Here is an 18,907-nt window from a genome sequence, read left to right on the forward strand (position 1 = left end):
GGCTTGCTCCTGGGACTTAAAAAAAAAAAAAAGGGGGCAAAAGATGGATTTAAGTTTTCAAGCTTCCACATCGTTTCACTTTAAATTTGGCCAGGTAGGGCGCTGGGCGCTCACTAAATTGTAATAAAAACAAAGATGATGATGAGTGCAAGTTAGCCAAACAAGAATTTCTAGAAAAATACCTAAATATCGTGAATTAACTTAATTGGAGAATATAAAAAGACCATGGTACCTCTGCATAGGAGTTCCGATGTAGTTAAGTTTTCAGAATTTTCATTTCTGAGTCGAACCACTGCAGATAAAGTTCAACATGGAAATAATTTTACTGCAGCAGTACAGGTCACTAACAGCAGGTGATTTTAAAGGAATTGCTGACTCTTAATTAGTAGAGTCAGTGATTAAGATGCAGTTACTAACCTTCTTTTTCAAGCTCGCTAACTCCACATCGTTTCACTTTAAATTTGGCCAGGTAGGGCGCTTTTGCTGCACTAAATTGTAATAAAAACAAAGATGATGATGAGTGCAAGTTAGCCAAACAAGAATTTCTAGAAAAATACCTAAATATCGTGAATTAACTTAATTGGAGAATATAAAAAGACCATGGTACCTCTGCATAGGAGTTCCTGATTTGTAATCAATGTCCAGAACAATAGCTTCAGGATTGCTAGGCAAGTAACAGCCTGCAAAATAGAGTAGACAGCTGAGAACAAATCCATTGGCTAGTACGACAATGCAAGTTGGAGAATAACTGATGTTGGTGTCTGTAACTTCAGTACATAGTTTTGAATTCAATAAAATGTTAGAGGTAAACTGGAGATTACAGTCTGTGAGCCACGAAGGATGCAGTATTCTTTGCGTTAGTGAGTGACTGCCAGAAACTAACAGAATACAGTTTTGAACTAATACTGCAGAATCTGTACCGCAGAAATATACAGACAGGACTTCTCTTACAATAGTCCCTAATAAGATGTGACGGTATGTCGCAGCGCACTAGGGAGGGCTCTTAGCAACCAACACATGGTAGCAGAATTGAGACCTGTTAGACAGAGATCAGGAAAAGCTTTCATCAAACTCCATTTTAAAGAGAAGATTCAGATTGGGAAAACATATGTTCAAGACTTGTAAGGACCTTCAGACAATGATGTTTCAAGGGAATGCCTGATGGAAGAAAAAGGAGAATGAAAGGAACTGGACACGCTTCATTCTTGAGGTAACATAACTTCACAAAAGCACCTCATCTTTTTAAAAAAGGTGGTGGTCCAAAGAAAAAGAGCTTATTTGTCTTCCCTCTTCAGACATACGTTTCTACTTTTATCCATGATGTGTGTTATCTAACTTGCTCTTGGGCAAGTTTTGATGCACCATATAGAAATTATTGTGTGGATAAAAATATTTGAATTGTTTCAAGAGAGAAACAATCCAACTGTAACAGAAGAACAGCCACCAGCACCAAAACTGAGAGCTGCCACTTGCAGAGATTTCAAGATTTGCTTGCAGAGAACACAGTACTCGCGTTGAATGCAAAAAGCCCACTATTTTATACGATTAAATCACTTCTTACCAGGCTGCACTTTCACCTCAGATAGAGCACTCAAACAAGCTTTTTTTCTTTCATCTCCTTTAGGGAATGGCCTAGAAAGATGAATGATATTTTATTTATCTGCATACTATGTATTATTCTATGTACTAGCCTCAAATTTGTTTCAAATTTATACAAACTTCACTAAAAATGGTTCTTCCTGTAACGACAAAGATCTCTTACTGCGCCGTTTCTAGAGGTTACTTACAGGCTCAATACCTAACCAGAATGTTTTCTATCTTAATGAAGGTTATAGTTTTCGCTTTGTAGATTTAAAATTGATTTGACATACAGGTTGTTGACAAACCCAAACAGTATAAGACATGTGAATGAAATATATGAAGGCTCTTCCTTATTTGAGCACAATTATACCTTTGTAAGCACCGCTATAGTTATACCAGTATAATTTTCCCTTGTGGAATTTATTCTAGAATTGCTAACTGGAAAAGGACAAGCCAGCAAAATGCCTATGCAATTACACGCCTAATTTGTTCACATACTTCGCACAACTGCAGGTGTCAACTCGATAATTGGTAACATGGTTAACGATTAGTACGTACAATTACCCAATTTGCACAGGCACTTGTGTTCACCATCTATTGAAGTCAGTCACACAATTACATGCTCACCTGGTATAGCAGCATGCAACTGAAAGGTATTACTTATGCTCTAGTTTTAAGCAGTACAGCGGATTACTGAAGCAGCAACATAACACTTAATGAAATCATCACAGATGATACATTTATTCACTTATGCCATCTACAAAGCAAACAGCATCTCCTCTATGTTGTCTTTACACTGCAGATGCACAAGAACCAGATTCATGTTAAGGCTTGGGTGCAAAATGCAATGCTTGCAAAGCACAATTATTATCAGATGCTTAATTATGACTTCATACTAACAAACAGTGGACTGATTTCATTCCAAATATCACGATATTCAGATCCTAACCCCTGCTTTTAACTCATCCTACTGGGTGAAAACATCTTAACGTGCACATAGAAGGCACCTAATATTTGATTGTTTCTGTGAGGTAAGTGTCCTTTAGCCTGATGCCCTTATACTGGTGGTTTGCAAAGCTGCATTTTAAAGGAGGTATGTTCCAGGAAATACATTTTATATGACTTTCAAATACCTTCGTACACCAGAGAATGTTTTAAAATTATGCAATGAAACCACACTTAGAGACTTAGAGCTTGTGTGCTGAGCTGCTGCCATCCACTGGCAAGCTTTACAGAAGTTAAATTACATATCTTACTGCAGTCTTTACAGACAACAGTGAGAATCTTTCTATTGAGCAGGACTTCCAGTTTTAAGAGATCAACAATCCAGTGTTTATGACACCAAGTCTTTCTCCATAATCACAATTTAGGAATGAAGGAAAAAGACTTACGTATGCAAAAAGAACAATCGTCTTTGTATTACACTGCACAATGAAATCTCTTTGAGAAGAGGAAAAGACAATTTCATGGCATTTTAGCAGAAGGTAAACCATTTACCTATGCTTGAGTTTTTTTGGTTTTGTGCGGTGTTTTGTTTGTTTTTAAACTCCACACAAAATGTTTGTAACAAGTTATAATACGCAAAAGAATGACAGTCAATCTGGTAAACCTGAACAGAGAAGTGCTGTTTTTCTTGCCTGAATCAAGCTCTGCTTACTGTTCAGGAAAACATCGGCAGCATATCCAAAAAGCCAAATTAATGATGCAGGTGACAACTAGACTGATGGGATTTCAACTAGGACAAGAGCACCAAATGCTTTACCAATTCCATTCCTGTATCAGTGCACTTTTCTATGGAACTTCATTCCCCTATTACCAACCACAATTCGATAAAATCAGATTAAAAACTAAAGTTCAAGTTTAGAATCATCTGCTTCCAAAGTAAGAAGTTATAGCTGTTTCAGACGGACTGCTAGCTCAAAGCACAAGGACGGAGATCAGGGCAGATATGAACTATCCCTAAAAGTCAAACTAAAATGTGCCTTTGCATCCTACTACAACTCTGAAGTTACATTTAAGAAAAAAATCCTTTTCTTATCATATAAGTAATAAATTCTTTTTTCCTGAAAACACTATCCCAATACCCCTAAAAGCAACTTAGCCTCTTAATCAGGACATCGGTAATTAACAGAACAGCGAGCCCCGAAAGAGCACAATTTCTGATGTACAATACTTACTTGATAATGGCTGACACATTGGTGATTTTATTAAAGAAATCAAATTCCCGTTGGTAGAACTCCTTGGCTGGGCCAGATAATGAGCTAGTTATCTCCTCTACTAGCTGCTCCAGAAGTTCCCCAATGTCAGCTGCGCGTGAAAAAGGAAGCATTGTGTCAGAAGCTTATTTCAGAAAGCTAAATGCTATGGGTGATGGAAATAGCCACCTTCGCATAGCATTCAAAAAAAAGGTACTGATGAAAACATTGCCACATCTCTTTTGATGCATTCAGTCAGGTAGAACACTTCTACAGAATGGGCCCTACCTCTACAAATGAAAGAGAAGTTCCTAGCTAAAAGGATTCCTCCTGCCAAGAGAGAAGCAGGAAGGAGATTCAGTCTGAACTGAGACAAGGAAATGAGTCAAGCTAGATTATATTTTAAAGCACTCACGATCTTTTTGGTGGCCTTCTTCATCCAGGTAGATATTAGTTTTCATGTTCCAGATGAACTGGTGAGCCAAGAGCTGGGATTTGGCAGCTGCCCACAGGATGTATTCTCTAACGTAACCCATCTGCAACCATATCCAGTCCAGTAAGGATCAAAGATCATTACAACTCTAGCAGACTTGATATTACTGCTTCTAACAGCTATTCTTCAAACTCAAAAATATTTAATGGATGGGAAGACGACCTCTGCACTCTCATTGACGTTGCTAAAAAGACCTTTGAAGAATGACAGTGTATTTTTAACAAGTAGCGAATTGACCTAAACTGTTTTCAGCTTTATTACTGACCTATTCCGTTATTCTAACCAATCTTCTTCCCACCTCTGTGCCATTTTCTATCTGTTCTATTTGGATTTCAAATCTCTTTGAGCTTAAGGCATCTCCTAGTATGTGTACAAGGCACAGTGCAATAGAGATATTGGTCTTGTTTGGCATCACTAAATGCTCCTGTAATACCATAAATCTAGACAGTGTCATATGGACTGCACATTTTGGTGGCAAGAACTGCACGTGCTGGCACAGTTCCACAGAAATTCTAGAAAATAAGAACAAACTTACAAAAGAAGTTGAAGTGTACAAGGGAATCCTACTCATTCCAGAAGTTGCATTCCCTTTCTTCTACTTGCAGCTACTTCCGTAGTCTGTAGATGTTTCTATGTTTGATTGATATTAACAGACAAGATGTCTGATGTTCATACTCTGCATTGCAGAGGATACTTATCTATGCAAAGTTCTCAAAGAATAACTATATACAGTCACCTACACTACTGGCTGGGGATGTCTTCACCTGAAAATAACGCACTGACCAGAGTTCACAAACCGTGTGGGCAGATAACAATGATCTCACATTAACGAACTCTGAACTTGGTCATCAAGCTTTACTTCTGGCTTCTGCAAGATGAAGCTAAGATCTGATTTCACATACATGACGGAGCACAAGACACCCCCTAGATGTCTTATCCAGTTAACTCCACAGCAAAATGATTAAGGATAGCGATTTAATTTCATTACTGCTTGTCTGATGCAGACCTTCTAAAGCTTTATTGAGACAGAGTCATCTGGGGTTTCCCATAACGAAATCTGTTTCCTGACAGATGAGCTACATAGCCTCTGGTTTCTCAAGTTTACCTGTTCGTAAAAGAGGTGTATCCAAAGCAAGCCAGCCTCTAGAGACAATAATTTTTCTTCTATGTATTAGATATAGGACAATAATAAGCAGCATAAGTTTAAGCTTAAATTTTGTCTGATTTGCAGTTTTAAGTCTAAAAGCTGCTTTAAACATCTGTTTTGTTCACGTGCAGCTGTTTCATAACCTCACCTTGTCATAACGAAGTGCCTGCACAATCTGTGGAATGTAGAATAAAATGGCATCCTGAAAGAGAAAAGATTGCAGGGGTTTTATTGTTATTGTTTTAGTAGTCGGAAGGGAAGACAGGTCACATGCACAGAGAAAAGCTCCCTTCAGTTAGGTGACGAACAAAGTACCACTGCGTCTTTATTTTAAACTATATATATGCCACCTCTTCAAATCAAAGTATTTTTCTGTCCAGTTACTCCCTTCAAAAATATCATTAATAATCATGTATTTTACAGTCCTAATACAAGTCTGACAAGTGTTAAAAATCCAGCCTTCTGCTGCTTTAGAAGAAATGCCTTTCCACTGAGAGAAGATTCTAAAAGAACAATTTGAGAAGAGCAGTCTGAAGAATTCAGCATAGCGTAATTTACAACAAAAAAGTTGCAAGTACATGAGCCAGTATTATGTGGGACAATCAACTTTAACTTTTCATCCCCATCTGTTCACATTCTGCAATGTGGTGTGCCCATTTAGCATACATCTCTCCATGGTATTAAAATGAAGCCTGTGGCCACAACGACTAAGACTATAACTTTACTTGGAGTGTTAAGGCTCTCTTGGAACACATCTTACCGGAGGAAAAGATCGCAGGACTTTAACCCCATACTGAGCTGTTAGAGGATGAGGTGGATACATGCTTGAAAAATAGGAAAGGCCAGTTGGTGGATCTGTTGGTGCCCAGCACAGAACATGGCTGAGCTCAGGTGCATCAGCATCAATTGTATGCCAGGTAACCAGGTACTGAAAAAGCAGGTCAGACACGTTAGGAGTTTATAGCACCCAATAATGTCTGGGTAATACACATCAGACAGTAATGCTACAATCTAGCTTCCTATAGCAGGGGAAGTGAAACATGGTACATACTATTTTACAAAACCACAGCTGTTGTATCTGAAGCACTTTTTTTCCATGGAAACATAACTATTGGAATCGCCTCACCTCCCAGATCGCCAGAGGAAGTTAGTGAAGTCAAGTTACTAAAAGCACAATACAGGAGTTCTAGCACTGGGAGAAAGAAGAAAGGATGAGCCCTTTTGTAAGAGTCAAAGAAGGTTCAGTTTTCCTGTCATCTATTTTACAGGTGACGTACAGAATGCAGCTCTGACAAGACTGTCCTTCACATGACTAGAGTGCTTCACTGCAGATCAGTATGATGAGTCTCCTCCATTTCAAGAGGCTTGGCCTCTGGACACACAGAATGTGTTAAGCTTGAAAAAATTTCAGCAGCAGCACTCACCGTGACTCGGTCCAGTGGTCTGAAATGGTGGCTGTACTGCAAGTGATGAGTTTTGTGACATTTTGTGTATGGTGAGAATATATGCAGGAGCAAGATGTACGATCAGCTAACTAGCCGCCTAACTCTTATTACTGTAATTCTTGCCTCAGCACCCTATTTCCACAGCTGTTCTGTCATTCTCTCCTACAGAGCTATGGCTAGCACTAGAACATACACTGTGTTAAAGACTGTATTTTCCGATATATCTGAATGAAACAGGCATACCAGGGTCCTGTAACAGTATAAATATTCACAAGTACCTTGATTGCTTCAGGAACATCACTAACAGCTCCTGGGTCCAACCGAACCAGACGGGTCACTTCCGTTCCAATAGCTTCAGTGTTCTTAAATCTAAGTATAACCAGGAATACAATAACATTATTAGAAAATTTTGACAGCCTCTTCTATTTATGTGAAGATGAGGACAGCAAAAGGCAGAAAAGTATATGCTTAATAAACAAATAGTCCAACTATGAAATAATGCATGCTGAGGGACCAATATGCTGTCAAAAGAGGATTCAGGAACAACTGGTCCTCATTCAATGCTTTTGTATAAACCACTAGTATTTTAGCCCACTATTGGATTCTTGGCTGAAATATACCGTCTGGGATTCTACAGAAACCAGTGTGCAGAACTCTACTTGGCAAAAACTATCACTGTTGTAAGGGGGAAAGAATTTCCCTTCCCTTCCAGAGCCAACTATGCTAATTCTCCTATAATACTTACTAAAGTGCAAGCCAATATATAGCTAGAACACTTCATTCAAAGCTACTTTTACCACTGTTTAAATGCTATGCCTGCTAATGGGTTAAATGCTATTAAAAACCAAACATGATTTCTTCTGAACAAAACACTGTCTAAGTGTTAGCGAATGGAAGCTGGACCCCACTAGAGCCTGAGCCAAATGAGTATATTAAGTAATCCAGTTCTTTTCATCGCAAAGGTCTCAACCAGCTGTGAAAGTATGCAAGGGGGCTCTAAACAGGAACAAGTGCCATCAGTACTTACAGTGTTAAGTACTCACTCAACTTCTAAGGCAGCAGGAATTATATCAGTTCTTTCTTCTGAAATATCTCACCTGGTAGGCAGCTGTACAGCAAGATGAGGAGAAATGCTCCAAGCCAGGTTTACATTATCCTTCCATTGCTTCTCACTAAGACTGATATACTTAGACCTCCAGTTTGCTACACTGCTCTCTCCAGTTTGATCCAACTCTAGCTCAGGGGAAGACAGTGGATTGTACCATGTGATTAAGCGTTCAATCTCAGTGGCCTGAGGGAAACAAAAAAAAAAAAAAAGTGTGTTTTCTGGAACAGGAAAAAACACTCCCAATTTCATACTTTAGTTTATTTATCCTGCAACAACAACAGGGTCTTAGAAATCCATGCAGTTTCCCCATTCTTCTGATGACCCACCAGCAACGAGAGCAGTAATGTTCTTCGCTTCATGTAGTACTTGTGTAGCTGCGTACCTCTGTTAGTCTTCTTAGACATTCCTTGAGAAAAGGATAAAAAAGTTTTCAGTGGCTTTTGTTCAGTATGTTAAATACTGCTTTCAAACTGTCCACACCGGGCAACATTAACACGTAAGGACTGAAAAACCGTAGGACATTTGTAAATTTAGATCAGAGTGACTTCAGAAAGTCAGCGCTGCAGCTACTTATCGTAGAGTTGTTCTCTGAATATATGGAGTACAACAGGCTACAGGGATATCAATTTAGCCAGTATTGCATTCACTTTAGAAACACGACAGCCTGCTAAAAAGAAATAGCACACAGTTTACAACTGTACAAAAACACAGCCCACAATCTAATGTCACTCTGTTGCCCACAAAAAGCACCAGGGGCATGTTTGCACAAACAAAGCAATTTCCTTACAGGATTTCAATACCTCTTGACCTCCAGCCTTACTGCTTCTGCACTACAGAATTGAACATTCTATCAAACAAAACAGGTAATTTCAAAACTTTGCTGCTTGCTACCAGTGAGACTTTTTCTGCCCCCCTCCAAAGTTTAGCACCGGTAATTAAATATCCTGCCAGAAGAACAAGAGTCCAATATTAAAGGTAAATACTGACTTTAAGCAACACCTGCATATAAAATATGCTGTAAAGTTGGCTGCAATGAGCTGGTTTCAATCAAAAAGATACCTGATTTTTTAGATATGGTTGACATGCCACTGGACAAAGGGTAAGTATTTATCCATCCCTGTGTAGCCTGTTGCCGAGATCCAACATTGATATCCAGGTTGCTCCTGGTGTCTTGATTATCTAACAACAGAGCACAGATCTGATGTAGAATACAATCAAAGAAACAACAGGCTTTTGAAACGGCACATAAAGGAACTCACCAGGCGGCACGAGTTGGCTGGCTGTCAGATACTTCTTATCTGAGAACATCGCTGTCCAAAACTTGATCAATATGCTAATATCCTCACGAAGCCTCTTTTCCCCTTGTGTAGGGAACTTTGAGGGACAACTTGAAGAAATCACACAAATAATGTGAAGTTGAATGTATTAGGAAAAAACAAAACCCACACAAATCTAATCAAGTCATATTTCTTATTCTGACCAGAATCTACAAGGATGAGACTACATATCACTACAGTTTATCCTCGTTGCTTTATTCTGTCTGACTGAAGAGTACAAACTTCCTATTATAACTGAAAATTAAGCAGCAGTCTGTCAGCATCTTGGAATAATTTGAAATTTAATATTATGACTGACTGACCTCCTCACATTCAGACATTCCTATCAATTATATTGTTTTCTGTTGTGCCTATGTCAAACGTTAAAATCATCAGATTCAGTGTGGATGTATTTTCAAAACAGTGAAACTATTATTTCAGCCACACAATCTATAACAGCAATTCTTTAAATCTTATACATCTAGGTACAGTTTTGAGCATTGAATAAACTCCAAAATAAGGAAAGAAAGAAAAGAACAGAAACATTACTGAAGGTACTACTTTCTAAACCACACATAAAAACTGGAACTTATATCTAAGCCTCTTTGAGATGGTTTATGAACTACACAAAAGCACAAGGAAAAGAAAAGTTTCTGTTAAAATGGGTGAAAAAGGAAAGGAAGAAGTTAAATCACTAGAAGAGAAAGACAACTGCTGCTTTGAAGTATCATGGAAGGTTCAGGAAATCACACACACACACTTTCAGTGAGCGCAGCTGCAAATAAAGAAAGTACCTGAAATAATCAAAGGCAGTTGAATAAATCTTTTCTCTCAAAACGTTTCGAACAGTTGCATTTGGAACCACATCAGCATGCAGCAAAGACAACCCGAGAGTCAGCAACCTAGTAAGAAAAAGTTAGAGAATGAAAATTTTGGCATTCCCAAAATGGTGACCATGCAACACCATACAAACCACAGCTACAGGTGTAACTCCATTCAACTCATTGAAAAGCGTCTGTTTCAGAGTTCTTGGCAAATTGTTTTCATTATCATCAGCCTGTTCCTAAAGCTGTGACTCCTGAACCACAGAAATTTGAAGCCTTCAAGTCACAAATGGAAGGTTCAGGAAATCACACACACACACACTTTCAGTGAGCAGCTGCAAATAAAGAAAGTACCTGAAATAATCAAAGGCAGTTGAATAAATCTTTTCTCTCAAAACGTTTCGAACAGTTGCATTTGGAACCACATCAGCATGCAGCAAAGACAACCCGAGAGTCAGCAACCTAGTAAGAAAAAGTTAGAGAATGAAAATTTTGGCATTCCCAAAATGGTGACCATGCAACACCATACAAACCACAGCTACAGGTGTAACTCCATTCAACTCATTGAAAAGCGTCTGTTTCAGAGTTCTTGGCAAATTGTTTTCATTATCATCAGCCTGTTCCTAAAGCTGTGACTCCTGAACCACAGAAATTTGAAGCCTTCAAGTCACAAAAAGCGAAAACAATTGATGGAGCAAAATTATCCCCAACTGATACATTGACTGGATCCATGATGCGGGCAATTTACTACATGAAATTATCCCATTAAGTTTTCTGAAGCACCAAAAATGACTTTCAAGCTAAAGTTAGCTAATTCGACTTTGAAAACAGAGCTTAGACTCTTCATCATTCCAGGCTTTTAAGGAATTTTCACCACTTGAAGCCAAGGACAAGTTACACATTTAGTGTTTAGGTTTTTTCTTCCACCCCTCTATTTCTTATTTCTTCCACCAAGGAAAAAAACAAAACTACTCACTTAAATCGGGGTCCAATTGCTGCCACATGCCTATTCAAACTGCCTTTTGCCCCTCCAATGTTCAATGAGAGAGACCGCTGGAGCAGGCTGGAGAAGATCTCTATTTGGTCAGAACTGCAGTACTTGGCTATTTCAAATCTCTGCACCAAAAACTGAGAAAGAGAGAAAGACATGCCGTGCTTCCTTTGACCTTTTTACACCTCAAAAAACCCCCAGTATTTTCTGTTTCAAATCCCCTTCTCCCCCTCAACTATGATGCTCATCTAAAAAGAGTGTGTCTCCTGGCTTTGAGGCAGAGGGACTACCATCATGATTCTGCTCCCTTCCTGAATCATGAGAACAAATAGGGCAGAGTAGCTTAATCACAACATCACTGCAACACTGCCACACATGGGACGTTCCGAAGAAATACGCACCTCTATCCAGATGTAATGTGGAGTCACCTCTGGTGGACAAGGCCTCGGCTGGCTCTCTTCTGAGGCTGCTAACGGATCTGCTTCTTTCTGCTCAGCAGAAAACAGGCCAACTTTCTGCTCCACTGTCATCTGCCAGGCTCCTGCCATTTCCCGCATGAACTGCAAAAAGGAAGACAACAGTGCTTCCTGTTTCAAGAGCATCTTCTTATATGGAAAGCACGATCTTTCTCCATAGGCCACACAAGAATCTAGTACATCAATTAAAATTCACTGCAATGTTAATGGAGAGGCAGAGACAGGTCTACACACTCCACCTGAAATAAAATGTTGCTTTCACATCCTAAATTATGACAGGAAGAAAGACTCCCCCCCACAGAAGTTCAGCTAGTAACAGAAAGACTAAGGGCAACAGCAGACAAACACTGTATTTTGCTGAGGAGACTGAACTGTTAGATCAGCTGGTGCCATCCATCCTCCCGCTCTACTAAAGGTTACTGCCTCCAAGACCAGGACAGCAGAGACAAGCGTATGCCAGGTTCTCACGTACTGCAAGACACAGTCTGGCTCATGAGCACTCACAACTGATGAAGCACACAACATAAAGATGGCACATAATTCCCTTTTGCTGAACCTGCTCTAGGGAGCAGCATCCTCTGGTAGAAAGGAGGCCCAGCAACCAAGGGTGCTTATCTGATCTCCTCAACAAGATACAAAGAAATTTCCCAGAAGCCTAAAGAGAAAAAATGAAACTGATGCTTAAGAAGTTAAACACTGAAACGTGCATGTAAACTGACCTAAGTAAATTTAGACTGATGATTATCTCCAGCAAGTGAAACACTTAGTGCTCACTAACTGGAGCAATTACCAAAGGCAGTGTGGACTGTCACTACACCATGCTCAGTTGCTTTTACATCCCCACTTCACAAAATACAGCTGGTGTAGCCTGTTACAGGATTAGGACACTTGCAAGCCTACTTTTTATGCAAGGGTGCAGTGTCAGATACCAGAGGCTCTGACTGGTGAGCAGGGACATTGATTTCTATTTGTTTTAAAACACCATTCTATAAATTGTGGTAGTTCAGAAGCTGATTCATGAGCAGCTCAGGCATCTCAGCAGCAAAGTAAATTGTACAGCTGAGATCCTAGCAGATTTCCTTTGCTATATCATTGCTGCTGCTGAGAAAGATCCATTTCCCACAGTCCACTTTGGGAGGGTGCTCAGACTTCCAACAATACACAGAGATTTCCTGGCAGGCTAAAGTGATTAACAATGCATTTAACATCCTTACTTGACACAGATTCACAACAGCTGTGAATCTCTCAAAATTTTCTTCTTCCCCCCTTGCAGGGGCTGAGAAAGAGTTGTTAAATAGCTTCCTACCGGCACTTCTATTCCATTCTTGGCAGCAAGCAGCCACTCCCAGCAAGCAATTGCTGTTTCCATGCCATGTTCATTGAACATTCGCAGGGGTCCCCAACACAGATGATGAAGGAGCTGGGGATCACAGTCTGAAAACAAACATTCACTCAGATTTCTACAACAGAATAAACAAATGCTTTTCAAATCAGCATGAAATTGGTGTGCACAGCATGTAATAATCAATTCCTAATAAATAGTTTCTAGTTTAAGAATGCTTCTCCCCAGTATAAGCCTAATTGAAAAAACTCAAAACACAGGTTTGCTTCAAGTTGATGCGTACTAGGTTTGTATACGGATAGTTTTTGTAGTTTATTACCCTTGGCATTCACAGCCAGAAAACAGAACTCCATTTGGTTTTCATTACCTTTGCTGCTTATGAGCAGTGCAGTCAACTTAAACATGGCCTGCGTATAGAATTCAGTGTGGCCTGATTCAAGAGCATCATTCAGCTCTTTGACCATCAGTTTATTCAGGTCAGATGTTCGTCCTGTAGCATTTGAGAACTGAATCATTCCAGAAACCTGTAAAATACAATGGTTTTTTCAACAGAGAACAGTATTTTTAGGAATCTAGTTTGGTACTGTTCATGTGCCGATTAAGGAACTCCACAGAGACATCTTTTTTTACTACTTTGCTAAATCTTTAGCTTTATCTGCAATCTAAGAACTCTCTGCAAGACCAACAGTAAAATGATCTGCTTAGTAACTACGAAAACTATACCCTTTATCTTGATGGAATTTAACTTTAGAGTCTGTGCTTAAAATAACATCGAACCATACAATAGTTTAGGTTGGAAAAGCCTTTTCAGCCATGGCTGAAAAGCCATGCCAGAGCTTGTGGACGCTCCACACTCACGAGAAATCCTGTACTTACCTCTCCTGCATAGCGGTTGCGCAAGTTAAGAGAAGCCATGAAGTTGGAGTAGTCCTTCTTCACACAAGTCGGTCTTTCAGTTAGCTGGGTTGCCTACGACCAGACCACATATAGATGTTTATACTGTTCGTATCCAACCACTTGTCTTTTTTTCTATTTATACCTTCACATATGTTTTAAGTTTAGTTTTCTTTATGGTAATAAACAGAATAGTATCAGGACTATTAGGTATAACAGTACCCGGACTGATAAAAATGAAATAAGGAACATGTGCATTAATTCCATGTATACAGTTTGAAATATATATGTATTTGTATATACTTTTTGAAAGACCAAAAAAGCATAAAAAGGGTAGAATCTCTGGGACGCTGCTCCCTTTTCATGAACAGGTAAGGAAGAAGACAGAAGAGTAGGTGTGATCTTGGTTCTGCCCTCTCCATGCAACAGTTTGCTGAACTGACAGTAATGCAGAGAGAGTATTTTGTTCCTGTCTTTAAAAAGTAGACTAGTAATCCATGTTTCCCTTTGCAGAAGCACTCAGGAATTTGTGACTCAGAGGTTTCTCCTCAAAAACAAACAAAAGAAGAATTCTTTATACTGTAAAATGAATTTTTTATATTGAGGATTTAATACTAAAATTTGAGGCACCAAAAATTCAACTCTCCTGCAATGCTTTGCTTCAGTACTGCTAATGGCTAGCTTGGCTCAGCAGTGGATAAACTTTTGAGAACTATCCTTATTACATGTCTTGGATATAAAATTTGCATACTATCATCTTTGCATTAGCAATGTCCAGTCCATGGGAACAAAGCAAGAGGAAAAACAAACTGCTAGCAATCTGAAAGCTTTCTGAAAGAGCTTTTGTCACTTGGTTGACATGCAAGAGGGCCCCAATCACAAAACAAATACTGTTAACTTATTAAGAAAATGAGAAAGTTGTTTCTCTTATTTCCTTTCCAGCTATAAAGTTTCTAGTTTCTTCCAGCATAGTCTTTATTCTATCAAGTTTTTTCACCTTGCCCCTTTAGGGAAGTACATGACTGCACTCCTGAGTCCTGGGAATTCTTTATCCTATTTACATTTAGTGCCTAGCGCTGTCTAGAAGGATGACTGTAACAGAGAACCAAAAGGAAATCTTGCTAAAGCTGGGCATGGAGGCAGTTTCAGAGCTGCTGCTAGAAAACAAGCTGGCTGATGATACAACAGATTCTACTGGATGTTTCTCCAGGAGATCAGAAATTACAACCACAAATGAGAAAAAATGAACTGTAAAAAACTGCATATAACGGCACGAAATGTTCAATGCAAAAGCATGTTTTGAGTGAACCTACGTAAAACTCAGAGCAAATGGTTGTCACCCGACACTCACCTACGTTACTATTCCAGAAAGCAGCTCATTTCAGCCTTACACAAAGATACTACTTTCAAATCATTAAAAATCACCTACAGAAAACTCTTAAACAGCATTAGATACAGTTTTATTTTCTTGCTTGTTACCATCTTACTTTACAGAACAACATGATTGGAAGATACCTTATTTCTTTCCATCTCAAATCCAAGGTATCCGAGTAATGTTCAAGCGCTATGACAAAGGTGATTTAGAAAATCTATATTATGTGGCTACACTGAATGTTATAAAATTAACATGATAGTTATACAGCTGCACAAACAAACAAGAATTTTGTCCAATACTCACGCCCAGAGTGGTGTTCTGTCTGTTGTAGCCTGCAAAGTGCAAAACGCTTTCTGTAGCCATAGCCAGTCCTGTGTGCTGGGACAAACCCGATACCCAGTTCTGATGTTTGTTTAGGTACTCCTGACAAAAAAAAAAAAGAAAACCAAAACAAAACAAAAATCACAAGCAAACAAGAACAAGCGTTTGTTGGAAAACTACTGTGTTTTTCAAAACAAGGCAGCTCATAAGCAAGTGTTGCATTCATTGCAAACTACCAGAAAACTTAATTACACACATACCTGACACAACAAATAGACTGCCTCTACTCAGTGCCTACTTTTAGGTACTGCTCCCCTGGCAATAAGAAACTCTGAATGTCCTCCTAAATACGTAAAGAGTAAGACTCATTCCATTTTGTAAAAGGATAAAGTGATCTAGATAGATACTTGAAGGCTGAGGTGGTCTTTAAAAAGAATCACCTTTCACAAAAAGAACCTTACGAAAGGAAATGCTTTGGACTCCTTGGAAGAAGGGAACATAGTTATCCTTTTACATAAGGATTGAATCCCTTGAGGTTTTTTTTTAGGGAAGGAAATATAAACTTCAGGTAGATTTGCTGTGTTCAAGATATTGAGCCTCCCCAGAAATTCTGTTATCAGCACTAAGTTAGGCACCTCTAGACAGAACAACCTGGACTACACAGTTTCTTCAACTACTCGGCAAAGGATTAAGAGAGACCTGCATTTTACTCTGGTGAGACTTTTTGTTTACATAAAAGGTACTTTGTTTATTTTGTTAGTACACCATAAATAGTCTTTTGTAGTCTTTGCTTGTGGTCTTGTGACAGCTTTCTACTGAACTCTGCCACATGTAAGCGTTTACTACACCCATGCTCCAATTAAAGTCTGTAGTTTACAGTGTTCTCATGTATTAGCAGTGTTTCTCCCTATTTAAAAAAAAATAAACAACAAAGACAGAAAGAAACATTTCCACAAGAGGGAAACAAGAAACAAGTTTTACATCCTAATCATAATGTATTACAGTGTTTCTCCCTATTTAAAAAAAAATAAACAACAAAGACAGAAAGAAACATTTCCACAAGAGGGAAACAAGAAACAAGTTTTACATCCTAATCATAAGTTTCAGTCCAGCTGATATTTTCAGCTAATGCACCAGCATTAAGACAAACTTTGCTAGGTAGAGCATTCTATTATACCAAATTCTGACTTCTGAAGTAAATCCAGGATGATCAACTGATTACAAACCTGTTATTTTCAAGATACACAGGTTTGATTTGATGTGATTTTTGATGTAGTCCAAAAATTCTAATTATCCTCTGCCAATGCTATAAAGGAAATCTTAGAGCAACAGAAAAATTTAAAATGATGCTTGGATAGCCTGAAAAAATCAAAAACATCACATAATTTAACTCTCATTTTGAAGATTCGCAAAGATCAAATTCTTTCACAGAAGCAGGCTCATTACCTGTAGATGAGATTTGGTAACTGAGGGAGCCCATTTCATTGCTTCTTGCAGAATCATCCCACAGCGTGCAGCAAAATCCTTGACTATACTCTAGAAATAGAAAACATCAATACAATCAGTAAAATACAGGACATTTAACAAGAGGCACTGGTTTTAGTGGTGTAATAAGTAACACAGGGAATAAGACAGGTTGCAGCAACATGGTAAGGTTAAAATTTTCTCTAACAATTAAATGTACCCTTGGTAAGCGACGAACTGTCACACTTCAAGTCAAGTAAAATAGTAAGATTCAGAAAAACATAAATAGCAAGTGTCATATTGTATTTGAAAAACCTTACCCAGGGGAGTATTTTTTAAAAAAAGGACCATTCAGAGTAGCTCACTAATTTATCTCCAAGACATAAAAAAATCAGGTATTATTTTGTTGTTTGATAAATCAAGGAGGACCACCTACCTCTCTGGCTTCATGTGTGTCAGGGACAGTTATTCTATATGGAGCATCAGGAATGTCATAATATGGTTGGTCCTTGTGAATGTCCTAAATGAAACCAATTATCAATTCTCAGTAAGATAAAATTCATCATCGCTTAACTTGAACGCTACAGGTAGCACTCTCCTCAAACAAGAAATCTGATATACCAAACCTTTTTGCCAGTATTTGCTCTCGAAGTCAATCTGAATAGCTCTAAGAAACAGTTTGTATTCCAGTTTGGTTCTCAGTGTAAATAATTTTAAAGATCCAATGCCCTCTCCTCAACATTTAGTACAAAAATAAAATTCTATAAAGTATTTCCATCTTCAGAAATACTAGTATGTAATAAATCCAAGGAATATGGATACCCATACATAGACTGGAAAGAGTATAATCTGACAACCGTAATTCATAAAAAAACCCACAAACCAAAAAAACACCACCAAACTTTTATTTCAAATGAGACAGTTCATCAGTTACAACCCAGAACTGGTAACCCAGTGTTTTATTCTTCATGCTAAATTTGACTTTCTGAACCACATTTGACAACTTCCTAGCACTAGTTTACTGCCTATGAAATAGGTGTGCAAATGCACTCCTTACTTCACAGAACTTAAAATTAAGATTTTATCAATCTTAGTGACGAAAGCAAAAACAAACAAAGAACTCAAGTAAGTATCAAATAAATGTAAAACAAAGCAAAAAAACCCCAACAGTTCTACGGAAGAAAAATGGAAACATGTATTTTATTTCCCTAATAGCATTACTAAAAAAGGAACTTACTGCACTAAGAGATAGTGACAGTGTCTGCAGAATATCTAGCATAGTCTTCAGCACAGTTCCACTCCACAGCAAGTGAGGAAATCTAGAACAAGACAGGATTCAGAAACGCAATAACCATGGACAGCTGAGGAAGGAAAGTATTTTACCAAGAAATGGAGCTGCTCAAAGAGCTAGCTATATACATCACTGGGCAAGCTCATACTCAACAGAAGTCACAAAGCTTGCCATGGCTCACAACAGCCTAGCTCAATACAGAGTCAAAAGCTCTCTAAGAGCAAGCTAAGCAGAGCTGTTTCATAGGAGTTGAGATTGCATTTATTTCATGGGCACTTTGCTTTGCTCCATCCATGGGAATACTAGGCAGGCACAGACATTTTAAGCAGGGGTTTCAGAGCCCAGGTTAAAAATACTATGGAATGTCATTTTTCAAGGAGATGTTTCAGCAGAAGTATCAGCCAAGAAATCCACTTGACCGTCATCATCGATTGCGTAAGTAATCACTAAGCAGTCAATGTGAAAAGAGAAGAGGAAAATTAAATCTATACTCACTTGTCTACCAGACCAGATAAGTATTTGTCTGCAACTCTCCGGATCCTCTTGTGAATGTGGTTAAAATTCACCAGCAAGAACTGAGCATGTCTCTCCAGCTCTTCTTCGTTCTCCTTAGTTTTAGGCTAAAAAGCATGCCAAAGACAAGT

At 38.6% G+C, this 18,907-nt stretch overlaps 1 protein-coding gene across 2 annotated transcripts in view; it reads right to left on the reverse strand.

Moving 5' to 3' along the window:
* PI4KA (phosphatidylinositol 4-kinase alpha) overlaps positions 1–18,907 on the reverse strand; it is a 63,634-nt gene that overhangs the window by 8,375 nt on the left and 36,352 nt on the right. For both annotated transcript variants that reach the window (XM_019472513.1, XM_019472514.1), the window contains exons 24-46: positions 18,759–18,883; positions 18,210–18,291; positions 17,409–17,492; positions 16,955–17,044; positions 15,491–15,610; positions 13,795–13,887; positions 13,286–13,442; positions 12,883–13,010; positions 11,502–11,660; positions 11,086–11,237; positions 10,464–10,571; positions 9,229–9,356; positions 9,029–9,148; positions 8,296–8,375; positions 7,959–8,152; positions 7,140–7,230; positions 6,177–6,344; positions 5,565–5,618; positions 4,192–4,312; positions 3,759–3,888; positions 1,562–1,632; positions 608–680; positions 418–488 (exon numbers count right to left, since the gene is read on the reverse strand). In XM_019472513.1, the coding sequence (XP_019328058.1) occupies positions 418–488; positions 608–680; positions 1,562–1,632; positions 3,759–3,888; positions 4,192–4,312; positions 5,565–5,618; positions 6,177–6,344; positions 7,140–7,230; positions 7,959–8,152; positions 8,296–8,375; positions 9,029–9,148; positions 9,229–9,356; positions 10,464–10,571; positions 11,086–11,237; positions 11,502–11,660; positions 12,883–13,010; positions 13,286–13,442; positions 13,795–13,887; positions 15,491–15,610; positions 16,955–17,044; positions 17,409–17,492; positions 18,210–18,291; positions 18,759–18,883 (2,599 nt within the window). The remainder of the gene's footprint in view (positions 1–417; positions 489–607; positions 681–1,561; positions 1,633–3,758; positions 3,889–4,191; positions 4,313–5,564; positions 5,619–6,176; positions 6,345–7,139; positions 7,231–7,958; positions 8,153–8,295; positions 8,376–9,028; positions 9,149–9,228; positions 9,357–10,463; positions 10,572–11,085; positions 11,238–11,501; positions 11,661–12,882; positions 13,011–13,285; positions 13,443–13,794; positions 13,888–15,490; positions 15,611–16,954; positions 17,045–17,408; positions 17,493–18,209; positions 18,292–18,758; positions 18,884–18,907) is intronic.

This window comes from Aptenodytes forsteri, unplaced genomic scaffold, assembly GCF_000699145.1.
Source record: "Aptenodytes forsteri isolate BGI_AS27 unplaced genomic scaffold, ASM69914v1 Scaffold12, whole genome shotgun sequence".
Lineage (NCBI taxonomy): Eukaryota > Metazoa > Chordata > Aves > Sphenisciformes > Spheniscidae > Aptenodytes > Aptenodytes forsteri.